This window comes from Nannobrachium achirus (genome assembly GCF_963921795.1).
Source record: "Nannobrachium achirus genome assembly, chromosome: 8".
Taxonomy (NCBI): domain Eukaryota; kingdom Metazoa; phylum Chordata; class Actinopteri; order Myctophiformes; family Myctophidae; genus Nannobrachium; species Nannobrachium achirus.
The window spans coordinates 30,684,561-30,702,004 of NC_137817.1; the positions used below are offsets into that span (position 1 = coordinate 30,684,561).

At 40.5% G+C, this 17,444-nt stretch overlaps 1 protein-coding gene across 5 annotated transcripts; it reads right to left on the reverse strand.

Moving 5' to 3' along the window:
* Positions 1–290: 290 nt before the first annotated feature.
* Positions 291–15,877, reverse strand: dyrk1ab (dual-specificity tyrosine-(Y)-phosphorylation regulated kinase 1A, b). Of its 5 annotated transcripts, none has more exons than XM_080731190.1 (12): positions 15,075–15,877; positions 12,966–13,035; positions 11,226–11,422; positions 10,894–10,986; positions 10,597–10,785; positions 10,213–10,360; positions 9,821–10,107; positions 9,556–9,702; positions 7,713–7,853; positions 7,284–7,587; positions 4,508–4,632; positions 291–3,922 (listed from the first exon to the last, which is right to left on the reverse strand). In XM_080731190.1, the coding sequence occupies exons 2-12, from the start codon at positions 12,973–12,975 to the stop codon at positions 3,335–3,337; spliced, it is 2,229 nt and encodes a 742-aa protein (XP_080587316.1). In that variant the 5' UTR covers positions 12,976–13,035; positions 15,075–15,877; the 3' UTR covers positions 291–3,334. The 5 variants fall into 5 exon arrangements, with proteins under 5 accessions (XP_080587316.1, XP_080587319.1, XP_080587318.1 ...); XM_080731193.1 differs by lacking the exon at positions 15,075–15,877 and adding an exon at positions 13,968–14,736; XM_080731192.1 differs by lacking the exon at positions 15,075–15,877 and adding an exon at positions 13,701–14,736.
* Positions 15,878–17,444: the final 1,567 nt, after the last annotated feature.

Genomic DNA, 17,444 nt, shown 5'->3' on the forward strand with positions numbered 1-17,444 from the left:
GTTGACTTCTCCATTATTGACAGTTTAAACAACTGCCATTATCCGCTCACTCGATGTTCATTTTGTCTTACGGGACTACTTAATTCAGGAATAGCTATTAGCTTCATATTACTTTAATTTGTTAATTTAACCATCTAAAAATCTGAATGCTAGTGTATATGAAAGTCACTAACTGAAAGCAACAAGGAGTAGTGGCTAGATACTAACAATACACATCTGACAAAGAAGAATAAAGACACACAAAAGATTTCAATTAACTTCTTTTTATATATCATACATAAGACTGTCTTAATATAATACAAAGGGCATTGTCATAAACACAGCAAAGTCTTGACTAGATCTTACAATCTGTGGATACATGGACTTATCCTTTCCCCCATGCTGTTCAATTTTATAGTGCATGTTGCATGTACAAAAAAAGTGATAAAATGTGGGGGAAAAAACTTAAGGAAAAATATTCAAATGAAATCAGAGGACTTAGACTTCTGTTGGGTGTAAGATATAATGTCAACAAGTATACACGTTTGTGTAAAACCCACAAACAGAACAGGCTTATGGAAAATGGAACCACTTTTCAACCATGTGCTTCTCATTTAACCAAAAAGTAAGGTTTGTGATGTACATGCACTTACAATATACCCTGTGAAAATTATTAAGGTTTGAAGATCTAGCTTTCCCTGTTTGATTCAAACCCTACCTCATAGTGTTGTCCTGATGCAGTCAAGTACCTCTGCCAAAAGGCAAGGTTTTGCCACTAAGAAAACAGGAGTTCCTGCCCACTGAATGGTCACCACATTGACAAACATAATCAACATACCAGCAGGAGCAAGGTAGTGAGTTCTATACTTCCTTTATTAAAAAAATATAAATATATACATAAATTCTATTTCAACTATTAAAAAGGGGCTGCATTTCATGACAACTGCTCTAAATAAGAGGTCAATCAGCATGATCTGTAATAGGCGCACACTTACGAGTCACTGCAGTCTTTTTTTTTTTTTTTTTTTTCAGTCTTTATTTTGGAATGTTTAGTACCAGTATGAGTGCCAGTAATCAAACTACTGGCAATTTCTGAATGTCTCAAATTCTCAGGGGTATGAAAAATGATTGCAAATTTGCAGTTAACCTTGACATCCAGATAAAACTCCAATCTCAATATAGGTAGCGTTACATTTGTATTTGTTGAAATACCAAACATGATTTGTCCTTATGATGGTCTCTCCTTTTGAATTATGACATTAAAATGACCTGTGTCCTGCCCTGTACTTAAAATGCAGTTGTGGGCAGGTTTTCTGTCTAATTCCAAAGTTGATAAAAATGAGCAACAGAAAGAGAAAGCACTTCAAAATCCCTGATATAAAAAAATAATAAAAACAAACAAATAAAAAAGAAAAGAAAATAATATTCTGTTATCAACTGTAATGTTCCGAGGACATACATGTCTGCCAGAGCAGAGCATGTGATTGTGGGCTGACGGGCACCAATTCCCTTTGAATAGGACAACAACCATGGGGATCTGCCCTAACAAACCAGAACAAAACCATTTCAAACAAATTCCGATTTGCCACAAGTATCCCTTTCCTGCCAGGACAATGACACAAAAAGTCATGGCAGAAAACTAGCAAGTTGACCAAATGATGTATGAAAGGCAGCAAAACCCTTTGAAATAGTATGATGGGGGGCAAAAGAAAAACAACGACACAGAAATAGAACGCATTAGTCTCCTTTTTTAACCATCAGCTTCTATCTTGCTACTCCGGAGCCTGCAGAGTAACTACCAAATTCTCTAACATACCAATGTTTTAAAAGACTCCCAAAATAATCTACCAATTAATATGGAAACAGTTTTGGTAAAACGTTGCAAACAAATCTGATCAGAATACACAATAGCCAACGGTCTCAACAACGATCTCCAGTTTTGCTAAAGTAATATATTGCAGCTGTTTTGTATTGACGTTAAAATAAGATCTTGATAAACTTTGCGTCAAAAGTGGTGAACTGCTACATTATTGGTTACAGACACCTATATGCTATAAAACAACTGCTTTGGTATAAAAACATATCCAAAGGGAAAATAAATTCTTGTAAAATTCACAGCATAATTTGAGGAGAAAAAAGGCAGTCACTTAACTTATTATTTTTCTTCAGTTTCCATGTTTCGGATGGAGAGACTTGTGCAGGTGTTCTGATGAGGAACTACATGCAAAAGGGAAAAAAGTAACAAAAAAAAAGAAAACGGTAGACTCTGGAATAGATAGTTCTTTCCACTGCAAAATCCTTAATCGGTGAACAAGATTTCAAGGAAGTAATGTTTAGGAGGTTGTTGTGTACAATAAGACCCTGTTATGTGGGGCCCTGCTGAAGAAATCTTTGTAGAGAAAGGCCTCAAATTACCATTCTTATTTACCTTTTTCTATGTTGTTTTAATTTCCTTTAAGAATTAAGGGCTGTCTAGAGAGAAAAATAGAGAAAAGCCATCTTAATTCAAATAATAATGTCCAGCTCCATCTCGTTCCAAGTCCATGAGTCATAAGGCCAAAGGGTTATCTAAGAACCAGCCACTGACTGTCTTCCATTCATTGGGCTGGAGTCTTCCGTCTCCCGAGCCCACTGCTGCTCTCGTTTGTGCCAGGCCCGGTTGCAGCTGCAGGACTACAGGGGCACTAGGCCTGAGGGGTACCACCTCCCTCTTTCCAGCCGACCGGCGTCGGTATCCGCCTGCAGGGTCTCCCCTCCACTCGGCCAGCACACGCTGTAGGGACTCCACTGCTATGTGCTCCCCTTTTACAGAGTTACACAATACCGACCAACAACATGAAATATCACTGCAAACACTTCCCCTCATCAAGCTACAGGATTTACAAGCAGCTCTTATGTGAAATTTCACTTAAAAAGGGCAAAACAATTATTAACCAGTGGAACAGTAATGTCAGACATTCCACTGTTTGAACCGAAAGAGGACGCTAAGCATTTCATCACTGACAGCTACCTGTAAAACAGCTTAAAACTTCATTCTGAAATGCTCCTCAGAAGATTTTGCCACATAATACCATATGGTGATTACTCGATGGTTACATGGAATCTGTGAAATGGTAAGATGGATGTCTCAATCTTACTATGGTTATTCTGCAATATTACTTTGTGCCTAATGATTGAAAAGAAATTTGATGAAAATTACATATATACTTTTAACAAAAGGTTTTTCTCTGTAGTAGCGGTTCAGTGATATCTCCCTTCTGACGTGAGCAGCTTTTGTTCTCAACACACCTTGTAGTAAAAAACATCACCTTAAAAATGACGCACAGGGGGAACACACAGCCAAATGTCAGTGCAGTCACGAGCTGGCCATGGAACTCTGCTGCACACACACTCCAGTCATCGGAGACTCCTCTCGGTCCATGCCCTGCCTCATGGCCAGGTGGCCTTCCGCTAGGTAGTGGGCAGGCCCTGTGTTCGTGCCCATGGGGAACGCAGGGTGCGCTGCCATGCCAGTCTCCTGCCGTGGGTTTGAGAAGGCACCCAGCCCCATACTCAGCCCACCGTTCTGACCAAAGTCCAGGGCACCAGCGGGCAGGTGGCGGAGCTGGTAGGCCTGGTTGCCATGGTTCCCAGTGGAAGAGGACGACGTCGAGGAAGAGGAGGCAGAGGAAGACAGGGAGGTCATGGACAGATGGCCATGTACCACCTCCATGGAGTCCTGTGTCGAGGAGCTGTGTGTCGGGGAGGTGTAGTGGCGCGGACGTGGCCGGGTGGCCATCATGTGCCCGTGGTGGTGATGAGGGTGTGAGTGGGGATGTAGGGCCTTAGGGTGCTGAGGGGGAACATGGAAGGTGGTCTCCTGAACTGGATGCGTCTCTCCAGCGACTGCCTCTGGTCCAACGCCTCCCCCCCATACCAATGGAGGAGGGTAAGGCTGTCTTGCCTGTCAATATCCAGCAAACAAAAATATTTATATATTTCCCAATGTATACATACAATTTCAGGCAACTTAACAAAGTAGAACTATGGTTACTTTTTTTTCTTTTTCTTTAAAAGATTTGTGTTGGGGCTTTTATGCCTTTATTGATAGGGCAGTAGACAGACAGGAAATGGGGAGAGAGATGGGGAGTGACATGCAGCAAAGGTTGCCGGGATTCGAACCCCACAACCCACATGCATCAGAGCCAATGTGGTATGCGCCTGGAGCTCTAGGCCAGCGGGCGCCCCAAAATTATGGTTAATTTGATTTATAGATCAAATATAAAAAATATATTTCAGCAACATTTATTTAAACTTAATTTAAGACCGCATTAAACTTTGGAATTGGTTCTTGAAAAAATGTCCAAGCCAATACCAAGACTGAAATTAGTATATTTTTAATTCAAATAAGAACATGAATTTGAGTGACAGTGATGATGTGCCACACTTAAAACTCTGGAGCTGACAATGAATAAAAAAAGGGTGACATGAAAATATATGATCATATGTCTTATATACTAATTGCTTAATTATTAGACATTAGACAAACCTGTGGGCAGAGGCTGTCACCATCAATGGCAGGCAGGGCCGTGCCAAAGTGCCCTCCACTGTGCAAGTGGTGGTGGGTGGGGTCTGACCTCGCTCTGCCACTGGTACTCGTTCCAGATGACCCTCCTAAACAGGGCAAAATGTGTATCAAGCACAACTTCATTATTGTTACAAAACAAGACTGATTTGTTACAAATAAAACGACTACATTTGTAAGCCATTTGTTGTTATGATAACATAAATGTTACGATAGAGGCATGACTTCATATCATCACATGGTCAACTTGTGACAGCAGCTTAAAGTCGGGGTACCCGCAATTTATGTGGGAAAATTTGATTCCCATTTAATTCTGCCAAAAGAAATTGTGAGGGGTCTATCTAGGGATTTCTATGATCCTGGATCAATTGCAAGCGCTTATTTTTCGCCAATACCACTCCTTGACAGAAAAACAGCCACACCCACTTTTCCCACTCATCACAAACCAATTTCTTGGGTGAAAGTATACAGTTTATTGCTGGCCTTGCTGAGTGCTTGTAAAAAGCAGCCTCATTTGGTTATTTCAATTTCTCAAATACTACAAGATACTGCTCCACAATGTCTATCCACAATGTCTATGGTAGTCACTACGTATTCAATACTGTGTTTGGCCACTGTATCCACAAGTCTCCAGTGTCCCATGAGCCCTTGTGTGAAATGTGGGCATCACTTCCTGTTCCTCTTAGCCGTTTCATTCTGACTGTTTGCTGTTGCTGCTGTGAGCCTGTGGCACCTGAATTACCGTGATTACTTGATGCTTTGTTAAGTGATTTGAATCAGCTGTGTAGAGAAGTGGAGCCCACATTAACACACACACTTTACCCAGTATCCACAAGTTTCCGCGGGAGTTTACTGGAGACTATCAGGACCAAACTTCCGGGTTTAACAGCAGACATACAAGCTCACGTCGCGTCGCAGATGCAACCCGTTGTGAGCTTGTAAATCGGCGGCGGAAGCTCGATGCAGACGTTTGTGCAATGCACTATGGGGCGTAGGAAACTCGTGGATACGTTTAGAGATAAGGGGTAAGGCATGGACGAAAAGCTCTCAATGCTCAAATTCTGTGTTTTTGGTCTGGAGATTTTTTAACATTTGAGAAGGAACAGCCCAGGACCCTCTGGGCCATAATAATCAGTTACTGGGTGGAGATCGACCCCTGGTAATATTATTGGTCTTTGGTATCTGATTGTTTAATATTTTTCTGTGAGCCAGTCTGGCATAGGGATATCGCTGCCTGCCTGACACACAGCCATGCATGACAAAGGTCTTACAAACACCACAACCGGGGACAAACTCTCCACACTAACTATGTCTGTTCACGACTGCCTATCTTGTCATAAGATCTGCCTGGAGGTCCACTAGGGAACAGCGGGACTATCCAGTGAGCCAGACTGACATCCTATCTAACGATAGTTTCGTTGAGTTGATTTCGATCCTCATCAACATTATCTCAAAACATTTCACACTGTAAGACAACATTTTCTTCTGGTTGATCGAAAAGGCATAGGCTGAAGCTCAAAGCTTATTTATGCCCATCCTTTCTACATGTCGACCCTACAAGTCCATAGTGAATGAACACTCAAAACTAGACTGCACTCTGTCGAGGTGCCAACTTACGCTTTGTGCACTCAGTCACTTACCGAAGAAAACGACAAGTGCGACACGCAGAGCGCACAAGCAGAGTGACGATATCTGTCTATCGGTATGTATGTGGGTTGGTTGTGACATCACCGAGAACGCTACTCCCTTTTAAGGCCTAGATATGGCCATATACTCACATACATACCCACAGACAACTATCATCACCCGACTTGTAGTAAATATTCCATATTTATGTATTCATATAAGACTTCATACTTATACACCCTCGCACACAAAACATAGATTGTATATACCCATATACACAGTACACACACACTAAAATATACACTGTGTATACTGTATGCAAGCACCAACACTGCCACATCATACCACACCCCTCAATCTATCAATGAACTAGTTATTACATAGCCATTACATGGATCACAGAGGTCTTAGAACCACAACAACCAGGGCTCTATAACGTTGCTTTTCTGTCCTTTAAGTGCCCAGGAAGCTATCCAGTGACCCACAACCCCATATTCCCCTCTACCCACCTGAGGAGCAACCTAGGTTAAATAACCAGTAGACCTGCCCCACTCTTACGTCCTCACCCACCCCCTCAACCCACCCACCACACTCCTTCATCACCCAGCAGACAGACTTCTGACATCTCTGTATGGACCTCCATAACCAGCCAACCAACTACATCCCTCCTCCCCGCCCGAGGAGCTCCATAACTCTGTCCACTACCCCTTCCTAGATACCTGGTAGACACTTACATTCAGGAAGTTCTGCACTTATCTCCACACCCTCTAGGCCCATAAGGGGCTATGTCTCTCCACTGTATCGCCACTGAGGCGCCCATCCTTCCCATACACCTGATGGCCCAGCTCAGTCACCCAGTCTGGAGCGTTTCAAATCCATATATTGTATTACATCATTCATGTATTTATTTATTTGACAGCAGCTATGTTATAAAATCATGTGACCAAGCAAGTAGTACAATATTCAACAATTCCTCACATTTGAGAAATCGGAAACATGTTAAATCCACACAATCTGTGATTTTTGGAAATCTGACCTAGTCTACAATGCAAGTAATGAACTATCGATAAGTAATTAAATGAGAAGAGCTTAAGAAAATTCAAGTGGAAGTTACCTGAACTAGAGGAGGTGCTGGACGTGGTTCCTGAAGACTGGGACTGCTCTAGTGCGGGGCTCGTGGACACGCTGCTGCTCGTGTTGGTCCCCTCGTCCGCAGTCTTCTTGAAGAAGCTGTGCTGCAGGGCATAATAGGGCTGGATGCGGCTCTTCGGGTCATAGTCCAGCATCCGGAGGATCAGGTCCTTAAACTTCAAGTAGTCTGCCACAGCATGGCCAGACTCCCCCGCACGTCGGCCACCTGGGCCCCCTGCCTCCACACCCAGAATGGAGTGGAGCTTCCGTGAGGCTGGAGGCTTATACTGCTCATGGATAGGCACACAAAGGTGAAGAGATTTACTACCAAGGGAACAGTGCATGTGCATAACACCATGATTGGTTAAAACGACTTGTATTGAGAGGACAATTAATAAGGTATTGAGCTCACCCTTTTGCCATCTTTGGTCTTCTTAACACTCCAAGTACCATCTGATAGCTTCTCAAAGAATTTCCTGGCTTTTGGGGCTAGGTCCATTATGTGATTGGGAGGAATACCAAGAACTTCAACTATTTTGTTCATCTGGTCCACCTGAGGAAATTGTTAGCAAAGATGCCAAATTATTTTTAGTTATTCATTTGCCTATCAAAAACTACAGTGACTGAATAGAGGGTATGCGCATGCATAAAGTGAATGGCAAATCGAGTGGCAAAGTGAGTTTAACGTCGTTTAATGCAATGAGATTTTTCTGTTTGGATGTATGGGCTGGCCAGAGAGGAGTTTTTTTTTCACTCAGTAGGCGTTCCCGCATAACTTCCGGGTATGATGATGTCACACGCATACCCTCAGGCTGATTTTGGTTGGCAATGGCAGAATAGTTCAAGACAAACTTTGTGGTACATTGCGGTAAGAACACATCTTTAAAGTTCAACCTGCAATTTGAAGTAGGGGCTGTTAAGTATGACATCATTTTGTAGGCAGAGGAGAATTTCTGCCCCCAGTTTCCGTGAATCTTTTTACTATTTACACATTTTTCTTCTCTTTGTTATTGAAAGGAAAGTGTTAGAATTATACTTTAGTCGTTATTTTTTAGACGTTGTTTTTTGAAATAGCGAGGGACAGAAAATGCTCTGGGGGCAGATTCTCCTCTGCCTACAAAATGATGTCACGGCTTAAAAGCCTCATAGGACCGTTATCCAAGTTATGTACTGTAGCTCAATTAAACACTGCCATAGCCATGCAATGGTGTCAAGTGGCGAAAATAGCCAATCTACAAGCTCACAACACATCTCAATGCAACACATTGTGAGCTTATAGATCAACTATTATATTTAACTCCCTTCAACACCTACAGCAACACAAGTGATGTACAATTCACCAGTGAACTACAAAAGAGCCAAGTCCACTAACTTTGCTTCATTGGCTGTTTATAAAGTAAAACATACCCAAATAATTATAAGTAAGTAAACAAATTGAAACTATCCTACCTATAGTCATTATTTCCCCTTAATGGATTGAAAAAATAATATATTATTGTTCTCACCACGAATCTCTTATCTAAATAAGAACCGAAAATGAGTAAATAAAAAAATAAATATTCACGTCTGAAGCCTCACTTATTCACCTTGTCCATGGACATGACAATGAATGCAGCTATAAAATGATGGTTTCCTTATGAAGAAAATATAGTTTAGCTTTTCTAATAACTACACTGTGTAATGAATAAATGTTCAGTCAAGCATTTGCCACAATGTTATTTGTGATGATGCTATGTATGCAATAGAGATATTGCCACACTTTCTTTAAAATAATTTGGTGTGGGATGTGTGTGGATTTGGTGATGTCTTTATAAGTCTTTGTTTTTTTCCCTCATTTCCATACCTAATAATTCCACACTTTTCCATACTTGTGTAGGAACCCTGTTTTTAGGGGCAGCCATAACTTAGGGGGTAAAGAGGCCGTCTGGTAATCAGAAGGTCACCGGTTTGCCTCCCAGCCTGTGTCGAAGTGTCCCTGAACAAGACATTTAACCCCAACCCCCCCAATGACACTTCCGACTAGAAGCCAGGAAGAGCTGGGGATCAAATCAGTCACTCTACCTCCTGAGCCACAGCCAGAGCCATATGCAACAGTGAACAGAAACTAAATGCATCAATATTTCCAACATCCCTCACTTAACTTCTATCTTTCTTCAACTACTTGCTGTACGTTTAATGTTTGTATAACACTACAACTTCTCACAACGGGGTACTTATTTGTGATTTGATTCATGTTGTCATTTCCAACACCGCACCTCATTGGCTCCGCTGAAGAGGGGCTCTCCAGTGTGCATCTCCACCAAAATGCAACCCAGGGACCACATGTCGATGGCCAGGTCATAGGGCATTCCTAGCAGCACCTCTGGGGAGCGGTAGAAGCGACTCTGGATGTACTGGTATATCTTTAAAAAAGAAAATACAGAGATTTTAGCTTTAACCCCTTAGTTAGAAATGATCTGGATATTTAACTACAATAAGCGTCATTATCATTGATTGTGTAATCTGTAGATAGGTAGGTACCCTTTGTCCTAATTGGCATGAGCTGCCAAAGTCCACTATTTTGATGGCACTCCTCTTGGGGTTACACAGGAGGATGTTCTCAGGCTTCAGGTCACAGTGGATGATGCTGAGCTCAGGCGTAGCCAGGAAGAGCAGCGCTGTGCAGAGCTGTTGGGCAAACTTCCGGGTGAGGTTGAGAGAGACGCCACGGAAGTTGGTATTCCGCAGTAGGTCGTACAGGTTATAGGAAAGCATCTCAAACACGAGGCAGAGGTGGTTTCGGAACATGAAGTGACGCTTGAGGTGAACTGTTGAGGAAGCACAGAGTGTCTAAATAAATAAGCATAAACACAGCATTCAAAATACTTTGTTAAAAAGCATACAGTGCACATGAAAAGGTAAAAGTACATTACCTATGTAGTATTTCATCTCAGTATCATGTTTGTTCATGAGCTCTAGGAGGCGCACTTCAATCTGGGCTTGATTGAGAAAAGCTTTCTTGTTCTTGATGATCTTAATGGCAACCCATTCCTGCTCTGCACGGTCATAGGCTTTCACAACCTTTGGATGGGTGGAGGGGAAAACAAACATATGTTAAAATATTATTGTAGACATGTTTATAGTATCAAAAGACAACAATTTCTCCATTCACATACCAATTATTTTCACCAGTATGAACATACCAATACATCTACAGTATTTTCTATATAGAGCAGATCAGTACCACAGTATCCTTTATTCTCCATTTCACGTGCCATATTTACTTTCACATATAACATGTATTTATTTTTTAGCACCTGTCCAAAGGACCCTTTGCCTATCAAGGAATCGATTTCATAGCGGTCCATCCATTTCTCCCCATTCTTGACGATGTAGTCATAGTTATCATCGTCATAGCCATCATTGAAGACCTTCCTCTCTTTCTTGTGACTGGAGTCTTCACCCTGACCCTGTTGGTGCCGTCGCTTCTTTTTTGCATAATACACCTGGCACAAATGACAAGAAACTTAAAGACATTGCTATGTAATCTTAAACAATCTGGAAAATATTTGTAATAATACTTTTAAAGAGAAGGGAAATAAATCCATTCTCACCTCATTGATGTGTTTATATGTTTTGATAAGGTCAATGGAGAGCTTCCTCAGGGGAGCTGAAGTTGGGTCACGAAAGCACTGGGGCATGTGCCTCTGATCAAACAGGAAAATCATATTAACATTTCAGCGCTATGATCAATACAAAGCGTTCTCTGACCAGTACCAGGACTGAGGACTCATTAATAACTTGATGTAAGAACCATTATGTTTGATACAACAGTAAATAGGTGGGCTGAACCAAACATATGACATGTTGGCCTAGGGGTAAAAAAAGGGGGAGGGGGGGGTTGCATGTTAACCAATATTAACTAAACATGTGAGTCACAGTATACCTGATTGGCAGTGAGCTGTGGGTTCTGATCGCTGTACGGTAAGACCGCAACAGATTGGTCAGTGCTTGGCTGGTGGCGGTCACTGTACTGCTGGTGCGTATGGGGCATTGGAGCAGCCATCTGAAGACCAGCAGTGTGGAAAGAAAAAGAGGGCGCAAGCCGGACGGACGAAGGTTTGCATGCTGAAGTCTCTCCTCCTAGAAGAGATGAATGCTGTCATGAGTATATATAAATATATATATATATATACAATTCTGAGCATTAAGTCTTAGTACAGCGATTAAATACCAATGGCCAGCAATTACAATATGTAACAGTGCCATTTTCCTTAGTTAAAATAATATATAATCAACTTGGGGACTAAAATCAAGATTCCTGTCAAGTAAAATATGATTGAGGATGAGGAATAGCACATTGCCATTATTAATTGTATGCTTCTAAACAAAATGAATCATAGGAACAAATTGTAAGAGAAATAACTCCTGTATAAATCCATTGTTGAATTAAATAAATAAATATATATATTTTTTGCCTAAAATGTATAAAATCATAAATATAAATTAAGGATTTTAATCAATTGAATACAAAATGGCAGTCAAATATATATCAAGCATTGTAGGGGAAAGGAACAAAACATTGTGGGCTTATAAGGTAAAGAAAAATGAAAATAAATATCTCCACACTGTATGTATAGTGAATCATCCTTCATTTTAAGCCAGAAGGAATCAAAAAAATATTAAATAGCATGTTCAGCTATCAGCATCTCTCACCAGACAACACAATTCACCAGTGCTACACAGTAACCACTATTCAGAATCCCAGCAACAGCACCTAATTAGCATAGCCTATCACCACAGAGATACAGCGTGATTTGGCAAGCCCATCAATGCACAGACCAATCACAACGCAGTATGCAAATAGCCTACTTTTGTTGCCAGGGCAGAGCTGCTCCCATTTTCCAATGAGAAAACAAGAAATAAACAAGAAATAAAATTGAACTTTGGCACACTTAGACGCTGCTTTCAACACAAGAGCCTGACAGCAAAATAGCAGCACAGCCCAAAACCTGCACTCTATCTGAGAGCGTTAGAAAGCTGACCCAGCTGTGGAAAAGGAAAAATACACATCTAGTATATGAAATAAGGGGAACCTAGAGAAAACAGAATAGCAGTTCTAACCAAGAAAACTAGGATGTGTTATATTTATTCTAATGTTATGATATATGATATGATATAATATAATATACAACATGGAGAATGTGAGAAAAAGAAAGAAAATGTTATATATATATATATATATTTTTTTTTTTTTTTTTTTTTTTTTTTAAGGATGAACCCAGGTGACTGACAGAGCTCTATAAATTATAGTTTAGTTAAATTTCATAGGCCTACATCTTACATTGAATATCTGTTTAATATAAATAAAATTGCCTTTGTATATTTGTTCAAAATATTATAATTTCAGGATGACATGTTCCTCGGCTTATTGCAAATTATTTTAAGTAAGCCGGACCCTAATAAAAAAAATGCAATCTGGTTTTCTATTGTACAGCTTTTTGTTTTTAAATATGCTTTAAATGTACTTGAATTAGTAGTTTCACTTTTCCCACTTTTATATAGGTTCTACTTAATTTTGTAAATTAGTTGCTGTACTCATTTAGAACCATTCCTTTATTAGAGGGAGGAAGAACTAACACTGTCCCTTCTCCACCAAAGGTAATCTTAATATATAGCAGCTAACCTGGATGCATCGTCTCCTGTAAAATTTCATATCATCCTGGGAGGAGAGTCCAGCAGCAAACCACAACCCACTACAAAGAATAAAAACAGATCATTATCATTGAGCAATTTTGCTGGGATTAAATTTCAGTGTTTAAACTTTATTGAAAAGGAAGGGATAGAAAACCCAAACATTAGGAAGAAACTTGGTGGAAATTCATGAACTTTTGCAGATTTTCAAATACAGCTCAAATGCAAAATGAAAACAAGATGCTTAGATTGAGTGAAACAAAAAAATCAAGGCAATAGTGCCCAAACAATTAAAATTTAGAAACAAAAAAGGCGTCAGATAAGATAAACAATGTTTTACTCAGGGGGGTAAATATGAGATTCTAAAACTATTACTGCTGTGGATAGAAGAAGTCTGGATATTCCTCTCAGCATGTCAATCCAGTTCAAAATTATAGTAAATCTATGGACCTGGCATCTCTCATTGTTCATAAATGAGTTACTAAGCCCAACTTGTTCAACTGAAATAACTGTGTAGGATTATGCAAATATGTATGGAAGTGCAGAAGTTTGTTTAGAGCCCATCTCTGAACATGTAAACTGAAATCATGGTTAAAACCATGGGATGGTCTTTAACTTCTTTGAATACAGCCACTACTGTTAATGAACACAATCTAAACCATAGCAACAAAGCAGACTCATGACACATCTCCACTGACAATGTACATTCTTCATTTTCAGTACCGACCTATGAACAGTTCCTTCCGTGGCTTCTATTCATCAAGGCATGAACGGGCCTAAATAAGTGTAAATATAGCTAGCTTGCTATTAGAAGCTGTCTCATATTTAAAAAAGAAATGGTGGCTACGTAAATGATCTGTTACTGACTTATGTTTCATTTCACACCCAGCTGGTTGCCCGAACGAATTCCTTGTTGAATTAAATGAAATCCATCCAAAACAATCCAAAGCTACAGATGTATGTCCACAAGGCATCCGAACAGCTCTGTACTTACAGTTGATGGGGTAAATCTCGTCATGGTTGAAATTTAGAGAGCATATTCAGTACATTTCGCGACTTCACTAGCTATCGTTTGTGTATGCCTCAAATCCTCCGTATATAAATTACCCCAAAAAAACATACAAGCTCGCGTTTACTGTTAGCACTCTACCACCGTTAACGTTACCCAACAAAACTGCGGGACAAGCCAGTGTATCTTTCACCAATCCCAACGTTAACGTTAGCCAGTGACGATGATGTTCAGCCAGCGGGTTGTGGTGGTGGTGCTGGTGGGCCCGTTCGTTCAACTGGCTCGTCAACAAGCAAACGTTAACCACTGGGCTAGTGTAGCATGTTAGCCGGATAGGTTAATAGAATACCACCGTGGAAAGTCTAATGACAACGTACATAATACATGTATGCCTTCAAAAGGGGGGCGAAAAGCGATTTCAGTGCAACGTTAACACCTCCGGTCGCGTTAACAACAACACTAACGCCAGTCAGTCACACACACATTGCTCTGCAAGGTTAGCTGCGACGTTAACAACACTGCCAGCAACAAGCCCACACAGCCCCGCTAGCAACGTTAGCAACACAACTACTAGTAGCATGCATGACAGCTATTCAAGAGTTCGTCGAAGAAAACATGACGTATTTTCAACAGTATTAAGAAATGTCAACGCGCGTCGCGTCGACACCTTTCCCTGTTGAATATGACGTCATTTTTGTCGGGCGACGACATGGTCGCGGCGACAAAGTACGAGCGAGCCTGTCCGGTCCCCCGTCTGTAAGGTTGGTCCGTTGACCTACTGTCTGTCTGGAGTTACAACGTTAACGTTAGCAACAAGGGTCGACAAGCTAGCTAGCGCCTTTATTGACCATTAAAGACTATAACTTGAGAGCTATAACTTTAGTGATAACGTTATGACTTGACTATTGACAATAACTTGAGAGCGTAAATGGACCCTTACGGGTTTTCATTTTACGCTCTCAAGAGCCGTTATAACTTGACCATTAACGTCAACAGTGTAACGTTACACACATATAGGACAACACAGCCGCCGTGGTTATAAATATAAACGTTGCGTGTCGTCAGAAAGGATAATTTTACGTGTATGCTCACCTCTGATGGCACGATCTTCATTTAAAGTCCAATAACCTGTATGATGAGGCAACTTATCCAGCTTGAGATTCTCTCCCCTCCCTGCGCGTTTGGCGAGGAACGTTTAACCCCGATCACCCGCTCCTCTGACCGGCAGACCACACACTTTCACCAGACTAAACGTTACTGACCTTTCAAATCCACGAGGGTTCAACTAACTTTGACAAATGTCAGCAGATGAATGCTAACGTTTAGCTAGCACGCATAACTTACTTGCTAACCATAGCAAAACTGGCTAGCTAGCAAGGCTAGTTGACAAAATGAACGCGGCTAACATTAGCTAGCCTCCGCTGGCTAGCACCAGGTTCTTTAGCTAGCCTGAAGCTAACGATTCTAGCTACCGCTAGAATAAACGTTGAGTCAAATTCAAGATTTTCAGGTTTCTTCACGAATTCAGCGTCGGTCACTTCGATATTTGAGAGCGTGTAGATAATCCAAATCACTAGGGTGAAAAATCGTGAAACTGAAACCGTGTCCTCTGGTAATTTTTGGACAAGAATTTTATGTCAATTTTCACAAAATGGCGCGCGGTCCAAACCTGCGCAGTGAACCGGCCCGGTGGACCAGAGACACGGACAACTGAGTTAGCGCGGCGCCGCCTAATTATTTCAACTCCGTTAAACCGTTTGCCTCTTGATTTTCTTGATCCGATCTACTCGACGCATTTCTTTAACCGAAAATGTCAAAGATACATCCAGTGACAGCATTATTCCGGCGGGAAGGGAGAACATTTGAAAAGACTGAGCTGGGGGGAAAAAAACCCTTCTGACAAAATGGCGATGCTCTAGCTTGTTACCATGGCAACTGTCAATCAAAAACAAAAGTACCCGGATGTACCAATGACGAATAAAATCTAACTGTGTCTAGAGCAGGGTAGAGCTACCTGTCTGGCCTGGTAGCAATGAGCCATACAGAAATAATTAAATAAATAAATGTCTAAACCAGTGGTTCTCAAACTTTCTCTTGCCAGTGACCCCCGAATTAATATGTATGTATATTTCACCCCCATCTGAAAAGAGTTTGTGCCAGGGAAGGTCAATGTTCACGGACCAAGGTAGGTCTACCTCCATATGAGAAGATTTGTGTTGTTTAAAATGTTCAAAATTATTCCAAATCTTTTAAAATAATTTCAAACATGATCAAAACTTAGGTGATCAAGCTTTTAATTAAATAGTCGAAGTACCGTAAATAGGGGTAAAGTGGTTAAACAGATTTAGATAATATTAACACATTTTGCTGGGGACCCCCTAGAACCCCATCTTGGCCCAGATGTTCCCCTTATTATACAAACATCTGACTGGAACTGTCGTGTCATGCATGATCTATCCTTGTTTTCGTTGATCAGCACAATGTGAACATGATCTATAATACCAAGATTTCAAAAGCAAATAAAATACTTTTAGATTAAGAAAATATTTTGTATGCTGTGTTAAACATTTTATTATATTTAAGCTCATATAAAGGAGGGTTGTGGACAAACCTGCCTACCAGTGACATCATCGTTAGGCAGATTTATTTTTTCAAACAAGACTTTCATTTATTTAGATTTTTTATTTGCGCAAGAACAAGTTTCTTTTTTATCATGATGTCACTGGTATAGTCAGGGAATATTATCAGAATAATGTCACATCTGGGAATAAATTCCTTTCCAAGAAATGTCTTTACCAATGTGTTTGTAAAGGTGCCTAAACAACTAACACAGTTTAAACTTCAAAATCACTAGGATAATATTTGACAGCTGCTGAAAGTTTGGGTCCCGTTCACTTACTATACACTATATATAGGCCTACTATACAGGAAAAAAAATACCCCCAAACAAATCTGTTTTAAGTAGCATGTGAGGGGTCTAACTATTTTTTTTCTTTTTTTTCATGATTTTGAACCCATTGCAAGCATTTGTTTTGCACGAAAGACATTCCTTGGGCTAAAAACAGACCCCACAAAACTGTGAAAAGTGATCACTAAAACATACCTTTACAGAGCAGCATTTTCGCAAACGTGTCAATGTTTTATCATTAAACATGTACCCACATCTGAGAAACACTGTATAGTAATGGGACCCAAACTTTCAGCAGCTGTCAAAAATTCTCCTAGGGATTTTGAATTTCAAACTTTGTTAGATGTGTTACACCTTTACAAACACATTTCTTGGTAAGGAATTTATTCCCAGATGTATTAATATCCTCTGACTAGTAGGTGGGTTTCTGAACTGGGGAGAAATTGAATTTCCAATCAGAAACAGGATTGTGTCAAAGTTCGAGTCCAGCCTAGACATAGGATCTAAATGTCTCAATGTAAGAGCAGGGAAACCTGCTCTTAAAGGGACTACAC